Below are 20,447 nucleotides of genomic sequence, written 5' to 3'. Positions count from 1 at the left end.
GCTATGCTTCCCTACAATGTAACTGTTTCTTCTGTTGTTAAAAAGTACTAGGAAACCATAAGATTAAAAAATCAATAATATTTAGATACCAATACTAAGAAGAACCATTCCACTGTCTTCATGATAAGACCAGGAACATATAAAGGGGTGGGGAGGGGGGTTGATAATGATCTTGGCATTGATACAGGCAGACATCAAGTGTCTAAAAGTAAAGGTAAAGGTTCCTTGGCATATATGTGCTAGTCGTTCCCGACTTTAGGGGGCAGTACTCATCTCCATTTCAAAGCCGAAGGGCCAATGCTGTTTGAAGACATCTCCGTAGTCATGTGGCCAGCATGACTAAATTGCAAAGGAGCACGGAACTCTGTTACCTTCCCATCGAAGTGGTCCCTATTTTTTTAATTGCATTTTTACATGCTTTCAAACTAGTTGGTAGAAGCTAGGACAAGTAACGGGAACTCACTCCATTACACAGCGCTAGGGATTTGAACCGCTGAACTGTCCACCTTTCTGATCGACAAGCTCAGTGTGTTAGTCACCGAGCCCCACGTCAAGTTTCTAGTGGTCAACAATGCAGGGCTTCTTCCTTCCTTTCCATAATCCTCCATATTAAGTAACTTTATGAATCATATTGTTTATTATATCCAAAATAAGTTGAGAGACGTGTGAAAGCCTCCACCAAGGAGGATATTGGAACAGGTGACTCTTGATATCTCTGCTAACTGTATGTTTCTATGGTTGCATTATTTTCTTCCCTGATGAAAACATTGTGATGCCTATCTAGGCAGAAGGTATTAGCATACCAGCAGAAGCAGCCAGAACATCTTTGCAGAGTTTCAGCCAAAAAGAGAGTTTTCCAACAGCCATTGATATAAGCATATGGGTCAGGGTTTCTCTGATATCTTGGCACAGTTTTGGGTCCAATTCTTTGTCCAACAAGCTCAGCAAAGCTCCTTCAAGGCCTATTTCACCTATATTAACACCTGCATTTTTTAGATTTAAAAAAAGTGAACATGATCAGCACATTTCAATTCAAATCAGATGATGAATTATTGCAATTGAAAGCTTTCAAAATTACATACTGCAATGAAATAATTTTGATACTATTTTAGAAGATAGTGCTGGTTTAACACCTATGGAGATTCTCAATCATTTACTGTAAGTCAGGGATGTCCGAAAGGTGCTTTTTCCAAAAGGCAACTGGGCTTTCTTGATTTTCCCCCCTTTGAAAACCATTTTCTTCTCATCCAAGAAGCTTCTTCAGTTTTAAAATGAAGAAAGTCCATGGAAATTCTCAGTCATCCAGGTCATGGTTGTCCCAAAATGCTTTTTCAAGAGGCAACTGGACTTGAAGAACTTGATGAGAAGCGAATCGTTTTCAAAGAAAAAAGCCAGAAACTCCACCTGCCTCTTGAAAAAGCACCTTTGGGATAAACTGAAGAAACTACTTAGATGAAAAGTGAAAACCCTTTCAAAGGGAAAAAAACCAAGAAAGTACAATTGGAAAAAGCAGCTCAAGAATTGATGAACCTTACCTGCTTACATGGCTCCAATTTTTCCTTGTACTGTTAAAAAAATTCCTTTAAAATGTGGCACTGTACCATCAAAAAAGCTCAGCTACGTTTAGAAATACTACAATATCTTAAATTGACATATTTAATTGTTTGAGGCTATTTGGTTGTGTTTTCTTGATTAGTGCCAGCCCTATACATTATCTTTCTTTCAGCATCTAGAGGAGATCTATACACAGATAATCACAACAGACATAAAGCACATATTCAGAAAAATAATCATAGGATTATGCTGATCTGTTTACCCAAACATCAGGCCACAAATCAGCACTAATACTGCTGACATATTCCAAATGAAGCATTGTTGCATAAATCCTTGTTATTGCCTCTGTGGTTTATTTCCAGTAACTCCCCATTCCTATAATTACATGTTACAAATAGTTACAAATCATGAGAGTTTCAGCCCGGGTTGCAACCTGAAGTGAGAAATATATTCCTGCAAGCCATTCCTTTGTTTGATGATATAGTATGGGGATTACTCTTACATTCTTTTTCATTCTCTTACTCACATATCTCCCACACACATTCATACAAGCACACTTTGCAGATAACCAAACCTAAATTATCATATTTTGAACATATAGAATAGAATAGAATAACAGAGTTGGAAGGGGCCTCGGAGGCCTTCTAGTCCAACCCCTTGCTTAGGCAGGATACCCTACACCATTTCACACAAATGGTTATCTATTGTGAAGACACAACTTCCTTGAGAAGTTCATCATACTTGGCTGAAGGAGAAAAGGATGACCATCAGCAAGGAGTGATGGAATTGATTACAGCAATGATGGGTGCACATTTAGAAAATCTGAAGGGTCATACTAGAGACAGATCATCAGGGAGAAGGTCTATATCTATATGGCTGCTAAAAGTTGACATTGATGGTATCACATAATCAGTTACTACTTTGCAGAAAAACACACAGACTGAAAGATTCCAGTCAAACACAAATTAAGCATTTGTTACATTGTAAATTAAATTGGTAAAATTTACAAATTGATAATACCTTGTTTCTGATTTTTTTTTTGAAAATATAGACGAAAATTAAAGGTTGCCCAGGATGAGATAAATCTTTAAGAATGTTTTGAACTTTCTTAAGGCAGCGGGAGCTATAAAGCTCTTCCAAAGAGGGGAGAGGGCAACCAATGATCCTCTGGCCAATGACGTTAACCTTCTGGAGTGCTGTCCTATCTGCCACTGTGCAATTGGCAAACCATACACAGGTGCAGTAAGTTAAAAATAAAATATAATAAAAATAATTCTTTTATATTAAGAAAGCCTTTCTGATGCTGGGCAGAAATCATAACACCATTCTGCAGTGCTAAATGTTTGTTATACGATGGGTGAAACCCAATATTTCAACCTATGGGTAAAACCCAATAGGTTCTATTGCTAAAACCTTTTATATCAATGGAAGAGGCAATTCTCTCTTTTTTTTCTTTGCAGGACCTCAAAAAACCACAAAATGTATTCTTGGGGTTGAGTGATTCTCAAAGGAAAACCTGGTAGGAAAGTGAAATGTGGGACTGAGAAAGAAAATAAGAAATATTGTTGCCAAGTGGATTTCAGCTTGTGTGACAAATGGATTTGATCCTATGTGTCAATGTTTTTCAACTTCAGCAACTTTAAAATATGTGGACTTAAACTCCCAGAATTGCCCAGCTAGCATGAAGTCATATAACCTAAAATTGCTGAGATTAAGAAACATTTCTATAGGCTGTTTGCTTGGAGCAGGTCTGAAGTGTTCCTCGGTATACAGAATGAAAAATACAAATACTGCAATGACCTATCTGAAAAAATATTGTATCCTAAAGATAAAGAGCTCAGTATTACCTGGAGTAAAGTCTTCTCTACCATCTTTAGCAAGGGCCACTGCATGTTCAGATACTTCAACTGCCTCTCTCTGCACAAGCTGATGCAAACAAGCTAGAACAGCACGTCTCAATAATAGATACGAACTAGAGAGATTCACCTAAAAGGTATACACAAGAAACAAACTTAATAAATCAGATGGTGTCCTTATTATTGACATTCAGAGGCACACTCAACAGTAACTGTTTAGATTTCTAACTTTGAATTAGCTCTTGGTTAAACTTGACAGAAGATTCCTTGCTATAGGTAGTTCTCGACTTACAGCCATTCATTTAGTGACAGTTGGCCCTACTGTTACAATGGCACTGAAAAAAAATAACTTGTGACTGCTTTTCACACTTATGACTATTACAGCATTCCCATAGTCATGTGATCAAAATCCAAGTGCTTGGGGCAACTGGCGTGTATTTACGTTAAGTGTGAAAAATGGTCATAAGTCATTGTTTTCAGTTCTGTTGAAACTTTGAACAGTCACTAAATAAATGGCTGTAATTGAGGACTACCTGTATATCTATTAAAGGTGGGGTGAATTTACAACTACCAGTTGTAGATGAACAGCTGTATTGTCCAAGAGTGTTGCAAGATGTTGGGCATCAACATAAGTCATTTAACATAAACTTTAAAAGTCATAATTACGTTACCATTTTCCAACACTGGCTCTTCAGTCATTATGCATCCAAAGATATTAAAATGAGATATTGAAAATATCACTGAAAGCATGAAGATTCTCCTCACTCTTGATAAAGCATTCTACTTATGCATTAAAAATATGCACAATGGTTGAAAAATAAAATTGCATAGTTCTGCTCTCAAATACATTAATCATTCCAGAGTAATGAATAGGAAGAGATTCTTTTGGAAAAGATGGTGTTAGAGCATGAAAGTGATAAAGGCACATGAAAGCAACCCAAATCTTAAAAACTAATATTTAAAGTCATCAACCTTCAACTACAGCTTAGAAAAAAGTCAACACTACATTTGCAAACTGTTGAGGAAAAAATCCTGCTTTACTGTATGGATGCAGAACTGAAGACTCTGAATCTGAAATTAGTGATTACCAAATACAGAAAACTAATGAAATGCAAGCAGAAAACAATGTCTTGCAGTGGTCAGGAGTGACTGAAGGCAATTATAGTATCTAGATGATGATAAAGAGGAAGATAGCAGCAGAAGCTATGGCTGGCAAAAAAAGAAGAGTTTTGTAGCTGGAGAGACAGAACCATCAAACCATAAAATCAGGTTACTGTATTGGTTTTTAGGCCTTGTTTTGATGCTATCTTTTACTGATTCCTCCTCTGAACTTGAAGTTCCATCTCATTTCCCCAATTTGTACACTCATTAGGAGATAATCACAGAGAAGCCAGATGCCTCTAAGAATAAATTAAAATTGAAAGGTCCCTTTCTTACAATAAATGTTATACATTTCTCACGTGCTAAAAATAAAGCTAAGCACAGTGTACTTAGTTTTCTCATGTATTACTAAATGCTTGAATAAGTAACATTAATCGAAGTTGGCTTTTTTCATGTATGAGAGTGTGTGTTTTGCCCTCATATGGTAAACTTTTGAGCTAATGAATGTTCAAATTTAATAGACACCCTCTATGAAACAGGTTTTACTTTAATACGCAGTTCATAAAAATTGCTACATTTATAATTGGTGTCAAAAAGAAAAAAAAAAACCAACCAAGGATACAGTATATATCAAAATACATCGCAGGACAACAAAAACACCTTTTTATAATAGGTTCCCTAATGTTGCTGTGTTAACATTACTTTCAACATTTATTAATTTATCAAACAAATTATCAAAATGAATTCTTTTATTTAATTAATTTAAACGTGCTAATGCTATTCTTATTTTTATTTCTTCAATAGCATTTATATATCACTCGGATTTAAAATGCTCTAAGTGGCGTACCAGATCATAATATAACATTAGAGGATTCCCCCAGGAGTCCTCATAATGGGCGAGAGCTCTCATGTAATACCACCGTTTCCAACCATTTTTGAAATGCCAGAAAAGAAGGGGCCACGTGTACCTTTGGGGGGGGGGAGAGTTAGTGTATTCTATATCAAGGACCGCTACTGAGAACTGCCCTCTTGACTTCCCTACCTGGGTGGGACCTTATGACAATTATGTAATAAATCTTCAGGAACACTCTTGTGAAACTCCATTTTCTATCTAAACAATATTAAATGACCACTTTTCATTATTTAATCTAGGTGCTGAAAATGATAATGGAGGAAACAACTAATGAATAAGATATTCATTATATCCAATTATAAAACTATTGCTATTAGTTTTCTTTTTGATGTGCCATAGTCAAAAGTGCATAGCTTTAGGGTGATTGTCTCATGCAAAGGTTGGACCACAGGCAATAACCAGTGTTGATTATTGAAAAATCATTAGCGTGAAAGAAAAGCAAAATAAGTTAAGAGAAGGCCCTAAGAGGAGGTACGGCAGAATCACAATTTGATAATCAAATGAAATGTGATTTAATTTTCCATAGTCTCTTACATACACTCTAATGTAAAGAAGTTAATAGGTACAAAAAATTCTAAAAAACCTGAAATTTACCGATAAGCTTAACATTAACAATTTAAATACACAGATAAATATTTTAAACATATATTCAAGCTGATGTTTCACTGGGTGGAGATTTAGGCATGCTTTTTAAAAAGATTCTTCTGCTTTTACACGAAAAAGCCAGAACAAATAAAGCTCAACTGCAAGACAATGCAAAATGCACATTTCCAATTTATTTCATTCTTCATATTTTAAAAAGGAAAAAAAGCAAAACAAATAACACAGAAAAAGCAAGCAATACAGACAAATTATACACACAGACAGACAATTGAAACTCACTTCTTTTGCACTTAATATGCTATGTTAAAACAATGCAAAAATAAATTACACACAAATTTTGAATGCCAGTTACAGTAAAAAGATGTTAAGAGAGAATTTAGTTCAGCTCAACAACACATCACCCCACATGCCAAAAATATTTTATTTTTCATTAATGGTTAACTATAGAAATAAAGGAAGAAATTAAAATACACACACACAGACTGAAAATTGCTGATGTGTTAACAATGCACAAAGACCTACCAACACAGAATTTTCCAACAAGATCTCCTGCACAAAAACAAATGATAATCCAGTCATGATAAAAGCTAGATATTAGAATCCAGTGATCCTTACTTCGACAATACAAAATAAATCCACTGCATCACTATTTACAATAATGCAGTAATAAAATATTTGCTTATTATTGCTTTATTACTTAATATTTTATTTAAAATTAAGAATGTTATTATAATAGTTGTTCAAAGCCAAATATTAAGTACTAATTTGAAACCATACTGGAAACTAGCTATATGTACTTTTTGTTTAGTATTAAAAATGTAAATCACCCTATGATGAAAATTCCTTGGCCTCAGATCTAAAAGCGCCAATTTCTCATCAGCAGTGCCAGATTTAGAGCCAGGTGGAAATAATACACTGTAATTTATATCTGTAATTTTGGATAATGCATTCAAAATATTGACTGTTATAACTTTTCACAATCAAAACCAGAACTAAACAAATAGCCTCATCATCATGAAGTTTAGTAGAAAGGTATGATGATTACCTTTCCAAAGGCTTATTTGGAAAATCACTAAAAGAATTTTTTTCTCTTTAATATTATTTAACTTCAGAATTACAGTAGTTCATAGCTCAAGAAGCACTAATTTCAGAATATCAATGTTTTAAATGGCAGAGATGGGCTCCATGCTAGCATAGGCAATACATAGGAATTATACAGTCCCATAGGATTATTATCAACACTTGATAATATTTTCCTTCTGATATCCATACAGGCCAATTTTTTATACAAAAAACAAATATATACTAGATATCAAAACAACCTTTTAAAGAAATGAGTGAGTGAATGTTTTGTCTCCCAGACTTAAAATCTGTTAATAATTTATATTTCACCATACCTAACCCCTGCCACCTCCCCCCAAAACTCCACAGGGAGCTTGTTGTATGAATTTGCTGAATTACAATTTCTCAATTTCATGGAATTAATTTTTGTCATAATCAGAAGTCTGAATTTAACAGGTATTAAGTTGGTTTGGTCTAATGGTTAAAGGCATCAGGCCTTTAAAGCAAGAGATTTCAAGTCTTGCCTTAGCCATGAAAGTCGGCTGAGTGACTCTGGGCCAGTCAGTATCTTTCAGTCCAACCCACCTCACAGGGTTGTTGTTATGGGGGAAAACAGAAGGAGGAAGGTGTGTTGGATATGTTCACCTCCTGGAGTTATTTGTAAAAAATAATGGAGGCAAGATACAAATAAATAAATAATAAATTAAAACATTAAAATATTCCATGCCCGGCAATTTCTATTTAGAAAATGTATTTTCTTAGAGATATCTGAGAATTCTTGATCTTATTTTTCTCCCTCTCTCATGAGGCTGATACAAAATTGGTAAATTAATTCAAGAAGTGGAACTGAAAAAAAGCATTTCGCCAACTTTAAGAGGTGTACTTAAGTAAAAATTCACAAACTGCTTGGTCGAGAGGAACTGCTTAAAAGAGTTCATAATGAGGCAGTGAAAAGCGGCTTTCTCTTCTTCCCACTGTACTTATTGCATATGTGTATGATGTTCCTAATCAACAGATCAGTCAAGTAAGTAACTTCTTGCTTTTTAACCAGCAGAGAATAATAATCCTACTAGCTGCATTTTCTTCCATTTGTTCCACTCCTACCATAACTGCTGACCTGTTATAAGCCTACCCTTGTCTTTAGGCCAGGGGTGTCCAAACTTGGCAACTTTAAGACTTGTGGACTTCAACTCCCAGAATTCCCCAGCCAGCAGAGCTCTGCTGGCTGGGGAATTCTGGGAGTTGAAGTCCACAAGTCTTAAAGTTGCCAAGTTTGGACACCCCTGCTTTAGGCAAACAGAAAGCAGTCTTTTTCATATGGAATATCATAAGGAATTACATTCCTTCTCTCTCAAAGTACGCTCCCCCTACCTTTCTCCTCAATGCGCTGAACTAATTTGGTTCATTAAACTAGAAAACAAGACTCATATATGTTTAACATGCACACGCACAGGTGCACACACACACCCCACTATACATCTGTAGAGGGTCATATTGTGATATTGTGCTAAAATCAATCATAAGACTTGGCTAATATAAAGTTTATATTCACATTTCTGAAAGCAATGGATTGTATTATTTCAAAATATTCTGCTGAATTTGGTACACAAGCTGCTTTTCTTTGAAACACTAATTTGAACATGCTGATTCTAAAGTGGGAAATAAGACTGAAAAAAAATTTGTAACATGCTTATATAACTACATAGTTGTATAGTTGTGTGATTATATACTTACACAAAGGCACTTGACAAGACTAGACAGGTTTACATGATGAGGAGCAAACATGTGGAGCTGCTGAAGGCAAGAGATAGCTTGAGCCTGGACGAGGCAGTCAGGATTATCCTGCATAACTGTGCAGCCAAGGAGACAGGATGCCCTTGAGGCTGAGACTGCAGCACTGCTGCCTACACATAAAGCAAATAAGGGGGAAAATATGTTGTCCCTTTTATCACTTTCTTTAGTCAAATAACATTTCAAAACAAATAAAAACCAAACTACAATAAGCATGTTCCTCAAATTATTAACATCTGTTTTTAAATTCTATTTAGATCATGCTTTACTAAAACTATACATTTATTTCCACAGCACCTCTATTATATAGAAGGCTATCAAAAGAAGGTCATATATGTAGTTAAGGATTGAACTGAGGGCACCCTAGTACTCCCTGGACTTGGTTGTTTGCTTGTAGACACTTCATTATCCAACTAGGTAGTATCATTAGTGTTAGTGAATAGTTCTTAAGTAAACCAGATCACATCCATGAATGCCAATTAGCAGTTAAAACATGTGACAATAACTTCTTAATTTCACAGCACATTGGCAGAATGCATCATAGTTTCAATTGGGAAATTGAGAGCATTCTAGGTCCAAAAATGCTAGGGATTTCTGGAAACTTGGCACTCAGATAAACCAGCAATCATTACGCACATAAAGATAAACCACATTTACACAGCACTCAAGAGACAATAAAAAAGCTAAGAAGAAAACAAAGAGACCAGAACACATGCTCTCCAGCATTCAACACCCAGATAAGCAGGGGTTAACATTAGACAAGCAAACAAAAAACAATACCCTAATCAAGGAACTACCAAGGAGAAAACCCATACTCTTACAAACACGGCTGGGCAAAAGCTATTGTATTTAAACAAGGAGTAAACACCACATTGAATAAAATTGATGATGTTACCTAGATGCACAGCCAAACAACCAAGCTCAGAGAGCAACAAGGACTCCATATGTAGAAAAATATTTTATGAGCAGTGAGAGAATTCTAGTGTTTCTTGTAGTTATAATTACACAATTATAATCTAGTAATCTAGTCTTTATGTATATGCGTGCATGCATACATGCTCAGAAGATACCTTTGCCCTGAACACAATTACTTTGATCAGAGTCCTTCTCTGTGTAACCTGAGAAATATCATTTTTATTCTCCACTCTTATAATTATAATAATTTGTCAATGAGTATCGGCTACTAGAAATGTATATATGAAGAGGGAAAAAAGAGCATTTCTTTATTTGACGATCTCAGATAAAAATGTGTGTAAATCACAACTCAAGTGGAAGACAAATAAGATTGTGCATGACTTTGTAAAAATACAAATCCTCTAAAGCTTTTGTCATGGTTTTCCATGCTCATTTGGGTAGCAAATTAACTCAATGATTCTTATCTTGCTCCTATCATTTGTCACAAATGTATGCATACCTTGCAATTCAGGACCCAAAGTGGCTACAAGTGCATTTAAACAGCGACCAAGGCTTTGATGGACTTCAGTATAAGCAGGAGGCACAGTCAACAACAACATAAGAACAAGAGAGAGGGTAGGTTCCACATGCACATGATATAAAGGACCAGCAGAATCAATGATCAGTGACAGAGAATGCAGTGCCCACATCTGTAAAATACCAAACATGTAATTGTGTCACACACGGGCACAGACACAAAACATGTGTAATGGGCATGAAAACAAATATGAAATAATTTGCTAAGTATGATAAAAACCAAAGTTATGTGTAAAATAAAAGCATGTAAATGAAAGGGTAAGGAATACTATGCCATCAACACAGTACAATGTAACGTGTGAAATACATAGAATAAAGCAATCTAGACCATGATTGTCCAATCGTTTGGGGGTTCTGTACTGCATATATCATCTTCCTTCAGTGTACTCACACCTGCCTAAGTTGGCAGCAGTGTAGATGTGGGAGACAAGATAATGGATGTGTCAATCACAGTAGCAATTGTATCATTGTAAACTAAGGGAATTAGTTTAACTCTTAATTATCTGAGATTCAAATTTCTAGCACGTGTAGTATTTCTTCTCTGCCTGTTGTGGAAGAGGTGAATAAAAAAAAAGGGAAAACAAGGAAGGATAGTTCACCAGAAACTTTGAACACGTGCCAGTTAACTGACTATCACTCATGATTAGGCTTTCTGCTATTAATTCTGCTATCACTCATGATTAGGCTTTATGCTACCAAAAAGTACCAGAACAACAAAAATATGTTAAAAGTTCAAATAATATTTTGCAATGTATTTTTTAAATAAGACAATATAAATGTTAATTTTCATTCCATAAATCAGGAAATTAATAGTGTTTGTGTGTGAGAGTGTGTGTCAGTTGCTTTTCACTTAGACATTTATCATCATTATCATTATCATCTGCAATATATACCTGTACTTCAGGTGAAGTGTTATCCTGAGATAAGGTAGAAAGTATTCCAACACATGCAGTAAGATGATGAGCGGAACTAATTCCTCCTGTGTACTTATAAAGAGAACCTAGAGCCAAAGAATGTCCTGTTCTTGATATCACATCTCTTGCAGATTTTAGCCTAGGAATTGTAAGAACATTGGATTAAAATTAAAAAATTGCAATTATGATTTATTATGAAGTCTAGTATCAAGTCTACAGAAAATTTATTAACCAGGCTTTTTTCACATCCAATGCCCTCTAAGTGTGTTAGAATTATGAAGCTTAATATGATGCTAACAACTTTATAGTTTTCTTACATGAATTCTGAAGAACTTTATATTTACTAAATTGACATCTGTAAATGTTTGGTGTAAAGTGCTAATGAGGAAAAGAAGCAGTGATTCTCAGTTGACAGCAAATCCTTATGTAAATATGGAATGAACATTTCTGGAGTGAATAGAGGGGCAGAAAAGGAAAGCAACAGGATAGAACAAGGTGTGTGAAAGAATGGTGCTGGCTGGGGAATTCTGGGAGCTGAAGTCTACACATCTCAAAGTTCCCAAGGTGTTTCCTTTCGTGCCTCCGCTCCTTAAATAAGTTCCTTTTTATAGATTAAAAAACTCTGTTCAGAATTGAACTCTGGTCAACTTCATGGTAGGCATGCATAGGCCCAAAGGGTTGAAATATATACCTATTTTTGAAACAATGCAAAAAAACCATATTGGGGGAAATTGCTTACTTGTCAAAGCTAATTTGTGCCAATCCAGCAGTGAAGGTATTATCAGCTACCACCTGTGCGAGTCTGGCTAGGGCTTCAGCAGCAGAACATCTTAGAAGTGGACTGCTACTTTCCAAGGCACTTAGGATCAAGCTCAAGGTGCAGCTTTGGATTTCTTCATAACCTAAATTTCCCTTATGGCTAGCCAAGTGCTAGATATAAAGAAGATTATAAATAACACCACGTTACTGAACAGCAAGTATTTTCCTTCTTTCAACAGACATGTAAATAGGAGAGGAAATGAAAATCAATATACTTGTTATATTTGCATCCTGCCCAAGAACAAATGTGCTTAGAGCATCTCACAACATAAAGTTTAAAAGCATAAACGTTACAAAAACCCATAATAACCTTTTAAATAAATCAGTATAAGTTACATAACAGAGTCAAAATAAACTCTGACTTGGGAAGATTTTAAAAGAACATTTAAACTACTGTTTTCTACAGAACTCTAGAGGGATAATATAAACTCTACTTATTATTATTCTGCTGTTTTTCCTCTACTAAATCAGATCCCTAATAACTAAAAATATCTGCACAAACATTTTAAAGCTAAAGGGAAATTAATTCTTCAGTTATCTCTGGGAAGTTAAAATTAGAGGCATGTCACGATGTTAAAAAGTTTGCTAAGCCTGAACTGCCTAAACTGACACTCAAGAGTTAAACTAAGAAAGCTTTATTGCGCAGGTCATAAAACAAAAAAAGGTTCTTATCTGAAAGTGATTTATTGCGCACGCGTTACACATTCCAAATTCCTCTCTTTTTTGTTCGGCAGCCAACTTTGGCAAACGTAGCTTTCATTATCAAAATGTAACCAATTAGTTATTTTCTGTTTCATTTACTTTTATTATTTTATTATTAAAAGTTTGTTTATTAATTAGAATTCTTAAAGACTTTTACTTTTCTCAATATCTCAAAAGATATGCGGAAGGGAATCAGCCACGGTCCATTGATCTCCAACAGGGTGTTTTTCCCCTGACAACTTGGTATGCAGAGTTTGGCTTTTGATGATACCAGCTGAGATGGTTACAATTTATGGCTGTATTTTCCCTTCATGCTATCTAAAGATAACCGACTAAGCCTAATTAGCAATGTCGAAGAGAAAGAAAAGAAAAAAAAACACGGACATGGAAAGCGCTCGAAAGAATCCATTCCCTCAGACACAGAGGAGCAAGATTCTTCAGGTGCCGAGCCAGATGTGGGGGAAGGAGTTACAGAAGGCAAGATCTACGGACTGAGGTCAGTAAATCTTCCTCATTATCAAGATACAATTAACGAACGGCAAAAGTCTAAACGGCAACTGCCGGCACAAAAAAAATCCTCCCACGCAGAAAGCAAAGTTTATGAAATTTCCCCAGATGATGAGCAAGAAATGCAAAGCTATCTTGATCAAATAAAGCTGTTTGAAAAATATGCTAGGGAGGCAAGAGCGTGTTTTGAAGAGATAAGGCGAAGTAGGAGAAGCTCCCCCACTCCCAAAATGTCTGAGGACGCCATCTTGTCTTCAAAACAACAGCCTAAGACACACCCCACAGAGTTCATTGGTCAATTAGAACAAAGAGACATGTACACGTCACCAAGGTCACGTGGTCCCTTTGAGCCAACTGAACTTCCGCATACGTATAGAAAGGAGAGGCAGCCAAAAAGTGAAGCTGCACTGCCATCTGCTGGCGGAGAAAAATTATTACAGCAAAAGATTAAGCAATTGGACCAGATTTTTAGAGATCTGTCTATGAGTTTTACAGAAGCCCAAACTTTGCCCCCAAAGGTTAAGTCTTCAACACCCCCTGGCGGTGCGGAATTCTCCCTAGATGGAAAAAGGCAAAGCCAAAGGCGAATTCGAGGAAGCCAATTTGATGTTGCCACGCAAAGGCCAATGATGCAACCCCAGCATCCCCTGGTTCAACAACCAGCTTTGCAACCAGAGCAACAAATTGTTCCTCAGCAGGTATTCACAGTCACCCCCTTGACTGGTGAGTCCAAATTAAAGGAGTCAGGAGAGAATTATAAAGCCTGGGTCAGTGAAATTGCGCTCTTGCTTCGAAGAGAAGGCACATATTCCATGGTTTTTAATCCTCCCCGTCAACCCTGGACACCTGCGATAAGAGACCTCGAAAACAGAGCAATCACGACTTTACTCATGTCAATGGAAAATGAGATCCAAGGTATTTTTCCACCTGATGCAACTGCCCAAGAAATATGGGCTATTTTGGAAGATTGCTACAGGCCCGTTTCAATTGAATCCTCATGTTTGCTTATGTCTGAGTTCCATGGTTCGAAGTTGAAACCTGGTGAACGAATTGGTGGACATTTGACCAAACTGAAAAGAATGAGAAGTGAATTGAGACAAAATGGCCATGTAATCGATGATATCCAAATGATTAGCATCATCATTAACTCATTGAATTATGAATGGAAAGATGCTGTTGCAAAGATTAACTACGTGCCTATTGCTCAACGCACAGTTAACCACGTTTGCAGACTTTTAGTGGAAGACGAAGCTATCAGGTTAGCTACCCCACATCTGCAACGGCCTCCAGCACCAAAGGCTCCAGCCAGACGTCCCTTCCGAGGAAGAGGCTACGCTCCAAGGATGCCAAAATGCTACACCTGCAACCGTGTGGGACATGACACCCGGGATTGTCCCCAACGAGTTCCAGCTCCCGCCACGTACCAGCCCAGAGGAACAGATTCCAGAGGCAGAGGTAGAGGCGGAAGACAAGGTCGTCGTGGTCCAAGGCGTGATCCACAAGCTCCGCTTGCAACACTGGCCATAACCAACGTTCCACAACCTGATCCAAAGTTCGACAGACGTCTTTTGTGGACTTTAGATAGTGGAGCAGCTGTGCACGTTACCCACAGAAGGGAACTTTTCACAGAGATGGGCGAACCAGAGCCCGAGTATCGAGAACTGTATTCCTTCACCAACCACACTTGCAAGGTTATGGGAAAAGGAACTGTTTACATTGAAGAGCTCGATACACACATCCCTGATGTTTATTACATACCTTCAGCAACCAGTAATTTGCTTAGTCAAAGTCACTTGTCTAGAGATTTAAAGTTCCAGGTTCACCACCTCGAAAAAGCAAGTTACTTAGTTAAAGATGGAGATATTGTTGCTGAAACCATGCTGATTGGTGGTGTTTATTACTTAAAGCCAAAGCCTAAAGGGCAAGCACAGGCAAGTATGCAAACTCCAAAAAGGCACAACGCAGACCCAGAGAGAGTTGTCCCAGAGAGAGAAAGCGTTACTGTGCCAAAGGCTCCTAAAGCCAACAAACAGAGAAAACAAAAACAGATTGCTCAGAGCAAGCCTGAGGGTCCTCATGAAACTGTTAATGTTGAGAATTCACTAACTGGTAAACCTTTGCATTCCAGGTGTATTCACAAGTGGCACAGAAGATTGGGGCATGCCAGTTTTCGTGTTCTTAGAAAGATGCCGGAGTTCGCAAAAGGTTTGGATCTAAAGGGGTGTAAGGTGTTTTTGGATTGTGCGGTTTGCAAAAAGGCTAAATCCAAGGCGGCTGCAATTCCCAAACACGCTACACGCCGGTCAACACGCATTTTTGATTTGGTACACACTGACATAGTGGGTCCTTTCCCACCAACACTTGGTGGCAGAAAGTATTTTTTAACAATTGTAGATAATCATTCTAGATATGGATTTGTATATCCTATGAGAGAGAAATCTGAGACCTTTCAGATCTTTAAAGACTTTGCAGCGTTTGTTTCTACACAATACCAAGTTCGCATCGCCAGAATCCAGAGTGACCGTGGTGCAGAATTCATGTCTCAGCGTTTCCAGGACTGGATGCGTAAGAATGGAATTCTTCATCAGACATCTGCTCCATATACACCGGCTCATAACGGAGTCGTAGAAAGAAGACAAGGGGTTCTACAAACCATGATGCGTTGTCTTCTAGAAGATGCCAATCTCAGTAACGCATACTGGGGTGAAGCAATCAAATATGCAAATTACATTGTCAACCGTACTTGGAGCAGTGTAATTAATCAAACTCCTTTCTACATGCTGTATGGCTACAAGCCTAATCTCAAGAACCTCCATATTTTTGGTTCATATGCTATGGTGAACACTCCTATAACTCAAGGACCAAAGAGACTGAGATTTATGGGTATTGATGATAATTCAAAATGGTACAAATTCATTGATACTAAACATGTGATTGTCATTTCACAATCTGCTAATTTTGAGGAAGATATTGACTGGTCCAGGATTCATTCCAATGATCCTGAAGTTTATTTTCCTAGAGATGGTGTTCCAGATGCCACGCAGCCTGATGACAATTCGCAGGCAGATATTCCTTCTACCAGTTCTTCACAACCTGATGTTCCGTCTTCGCAAGCCGCGGATGCTGATGCTAGCGATGAACGTGAGGACGAGGATGATGATGAAGAAGAAGAAGACTGGACTGTTGTTCCTAGACGCTCCAAGAGGGCCACAAAAGGAATCCCTCCACAACGTTATTCATGGCAACTGACAAAGTCACCATTACCTTTGATTTGCAACGTTACTCTTCCTCCAGAGACATTCACACAAATCAAACAGCTTCCTGATTCAGAACAAGACAAGTGTTATGATGCAATGCAGGATGAAATGGACAGTTTAAAGAAACTTAATGTATTCACACCTGCAAAACCTCCAGCAAATAAGAAAGTCATTGGCACCCGATGGGTCTACAGAATCAAGAAGAAACCAAATGGTGAGTCTTTATACAAAGCCAGACTGGTAGCTCAGGGTTTCGCTCAACGTTATCCTGAGGACTACACAAACACTTACTCACCAACAGTCAGAACTGAAAGTGTAAAAATTGCCTTAACCACTGCAACTATTCTTGGTTTAGAAGTTTCTCAATTTGATGTGGACACAGCTTATCTACATGCAGACCTAGATGAAGAGATCTACGTGAGAAGCCCTCCAGGATTCCGAAAGCAAGAAGGGGATACCTGGTTCCTGAACAAAAGTCTTTATGGTCTGAAACAGTCAGGTTTAATGTGGTATTTATGTCTTACTGACAAACTAAATTCAATGGGCTTTATTAAGTCCGAAACTGATGAATGCGTGTTCACAAAAAGATCTAACAATGCATATGAGATAATTCTTGTTTATGTTGATGATATTGTTTATATTGGTCCAAATAAGAAAATGAGTGAGATTTTTGCCAAAAGTTTGCAGAGATACTTCACACTAAAATCTTTAGGACACATTAGCACTTATTTAGGTGTTCAAATTGAAAAGACACAGAAGGGGTTTAGTCTTTCACAAGAGGAGAAAATTGACCACATTCTACATCATTGCAACATGAAAGATGCTAGCACAACAAAGACACCCATGCAAACAGATTTTCACAACTTAACACATGAACCAAGTCCTGAGTTCGAGGATCAAACACTCTATCGTTCAGTCATTGGTTCACTATTATACATTAGTAGTTGGACCAGACCTGACATCGCACTTAGTGTTAATCTTTTATCACGACACGTAGGTAAGGCAACACAATTTCATTGGTCATGCATTAAGAAGTTGTTGAAATACCTGAAACACACTAAGCACATGAAGTTATTGCTAGAACCAACACACACTGATCAACCAAAGCTGATTTGTTTTGTTGATTCCGACTGGGCGAGCGACAAGAAGTCACGCAAAAGCACTTCTGGTTACATGATGTTCCTAAATGGTTGTCCTGTTTACTGGCAAGTGAGAAAACAGAGTTTTGTTTCATGTTCATCTACTGAAGCTGAATATGCTTGTGTTTCAGATGCTTGTAATTCTCTAACGTGGTTTGATGCTTTGATCACAGATATCTGGACACGTCTGATTCGACCAATCACCGTGATGGAAGATAATGTATCTGTTGTTTATATTTCTGAGTCACATTTTACAGGTTCTAGGTCCAGACACATTGACATTCGTTATCAAAACACAAAGCAATTAGTTAAGCAAGGTTTTGTTAAATTGCAATATGTTTCTACACATGATCAGATTGCAGACATGCTTAACAAACCACTCGCCGCAAATCAACACGAGTATCTGCGAAAGAAGATGTGCCTTAATTGATGATTTGATGATGTCAGCCCAGACTAGCAAAAGAAGGGGTGTCACGATGTTAAAAAGTTTGCTAAGCCTGAACTGCCTAAACTGACACTCAAGAGTTAAACTAAGAAAGCTTTATTGCGCAGGTCATAAAACAAAAAAAGGTTCTTATCTGAAAGTGATTTATTGCGCACGCGTTACACATTCCAAATTCCTCTCTTTTTTGTTCGGCAGCCAACTTTGGCAAACGTAGCTTTCATTATCAAAATGTAACCAATTAGTTATTTTCTGTTTCATTTACTTTTATTATTTTATTATTAAAAGTTTGTTTATTAATTAGAATTCTTAAAGACTTTTACTTTTCTCAATATCTCAAAAGATATGCGGAAGGGAATCAGCCACGGTCCATTGATCTCCAACAGGGTGTTTTTCCCCTGACAAGGCATGTTATCATTTCTCCTTGATTCTAGATGCCAAATTATGTTGATTCTAGATGCCAAATTATGTTCTCAATCTAATATATCTACAGGTACATGAATGTTGCCTTATTTAGGCTTTGCAAAGCATAGAACAAAGTGAGAACCTCTATTATCTCAGATTTTTCCGTTATAATTCAACAAATACATCAATATTTCTGTATTTATTGAAATGTAGTCACCTTTTTATCCTCAGGATCCAAGGGTCAAAAAATTCTATTATTATTATTATTGTTGTTGTTGTTGTTGTTGTTGTTGTTATTATTATTATTATTATTATTATTATTATTATTATTATTATTATTGCATCAACAGAACTGTATCACAGCGGCCAGTTGTTTCGCCGGATTTGGTATTGATTACTAGTCGGGCCCCACCCAGGGGCCTAGGACGTCATAACGTATTTTCGTAATATGTGTGCGGATCCAAGCAGTGCGGCCTTTTGCATTTGACTGATGGTGATTTTGTCAAGTTTTAACTGTTTTAAATGTAATTCCAGTGCTTTTGGAATAGCACCCAGTGTGCCAATTACCACTGGAATTACCACTGCTGGTTTGTGCCATAATCGTTGAATTTCAATTTTTAGGTCCTGGTATTTCGCGATTTTTTCATGTTCCTTCTCGTCGACCCTGCTATCACCTGGTATTGCGATGTTTATGATTATAACCTTATTTTTCTCAACCAGTGTGATGTCTGGTATGTTATGCGCCAGTATTTTGTCTGTTTGTATACGAAAATCCCATAGGATCTTGACCATCTGATTTTCGGTGACTTTTTCAGGCTTATGTTCCCACCAGCTTGTTGTTGTTTTAATATTATAATTTTTGCACAAATTCCAGTGGATCATTTGTGCTACTGAATTGTGCCGCAATTTATAATCAGTCTGCACAATTTTTTTACAGCAGCTGAGTATGTGGTCAACAGTTTCATCAACTTCTTTGCAGAGTCTGCATTTGGCATCATCAGAGGATTTTTCGATTTTGGCCTTAATGGCATTTGTTCGAATAGCTTGTTCTTGCGCAGCCAGGATTAGTGACTCTGTTTCTTTCTTCAATGTACCTGTTGTTAACCATAACCAAGTTTTTTCACTGTCCACTTTATCTTTTATTTTTTCAGAAATTGACCATGCAATGCTTTGTTCTGCCAACTCTCCATTCTTGATTTTATCACATCTTTTCTGTATTCTTGTTTTGTCTGTTGGGCCTTCAGTAGATTTTTGTTCTTTACTTCGGTTAATAGATGTTCTTGACTTTCTTTTAAATAATCAGCCAGTGCATGTTTTTCTTCTTCAACTATTTGCTTCACTTGTAATAATCCTCTGCCACCTGATTTTCGGGGCAGGTATAGTCTATCAGTGTAAACTGTAGTGCATTGTCATTAGTTTCCTGGTTTTTCGGTCCAAAATGTCCAAATCAGCTTGTGTCCAGTTAACTATACCAGCTGTGTATCTTATAACGGGTATTGCCCAGGTATTTATGGCCTTGATTGTATTTCCACCATTTAATTTAGATTTCAAAATTTTCCTAACTCTGTTGGTGTACTCTCTCCTAACAATAGTTTTTACTTCTCCATGTTTGATATTATCCAACTGCAGAATGCCTAAGTATTTGTAGGCTTCATTTTCGTATTGATGATGATGATGATGATGATGTTGCATATTATATAATAAGAATAGAATTGCAAGCCAAGAATTATTAAAGAGAGACAAGTGGTTTGAATGCTATGCTAAATTTATACTAAATTATTGTTCAGCATAAAATGTTGAGCATGAGAGAGGCAGAGTGAATCTGGGAACATGGATTCCCTCTTGTAGTTAAAAGGTTTTCAGAGGTTTGATGAAAAGGAATAGTACTTTG

General features: G+C 37.0%; 1 protein-coding gene across 4 annotated transcripts in view; it reads right to left on the bottom strand.

Moving 5' to 3' along the window:
• Positions 1-20,447, bottom strand: part of HEATR5A (HEAT repeat containing 5A) — a 79,388-nt gene that overhangs the window by 24,125 nt on the left and 34,816 nt on the right. For 3 of the 4 annotated variants that reach the window (XM_081936872.1, XM_081936870.1, XM_081936873.1), the window contains 7 exons: positions 12,025-12,215; positions 11,265-11,424; positions 10,295-10,484; positions 8,824-8,993; positions 6,550-6,576; positions 3,402-3,540; positions 804-983 (listed from right to left, as the gene is read on the bottom strand). In XM_081936872.1, the coding sequence (XP_081792998.1) occupies positions 804-983; positions 3,402-3,540; positions 6,550-6,576; positions 8,824-8,993; positions 10,295-10,484; positions 11,265-11,424; positions 12,025-12,215 (1,057 nt within the window). The remainder of the gene's footprint in view (positions 1-803; positions 984-3,401; positions 3,541-6,549; positions 6,577-8,823; positions 8,994-10,294; positions 10,485-11,264; positions 11,425-12,024; positions 12,216-20,447) is intronic. The other variant, XM_081936871.1, reaches the window with a different exon arrangement.

Source organism: Natrix helvetica (assembly GCF_964273705.1).
Source record: "Natrix helvetica genome assembly, chromosome: 1".
NCBI lineage: Eukaryota > Metazoa > Chordata > Lepidosauria > Squamata > Natricidae > Natrix > Natrix helvetica.
The sequence above is the reverse complement of the archived record's forward strand: the minus strand, read 5'-3'. Positions and strand labels throughout refer to the sequence as shown.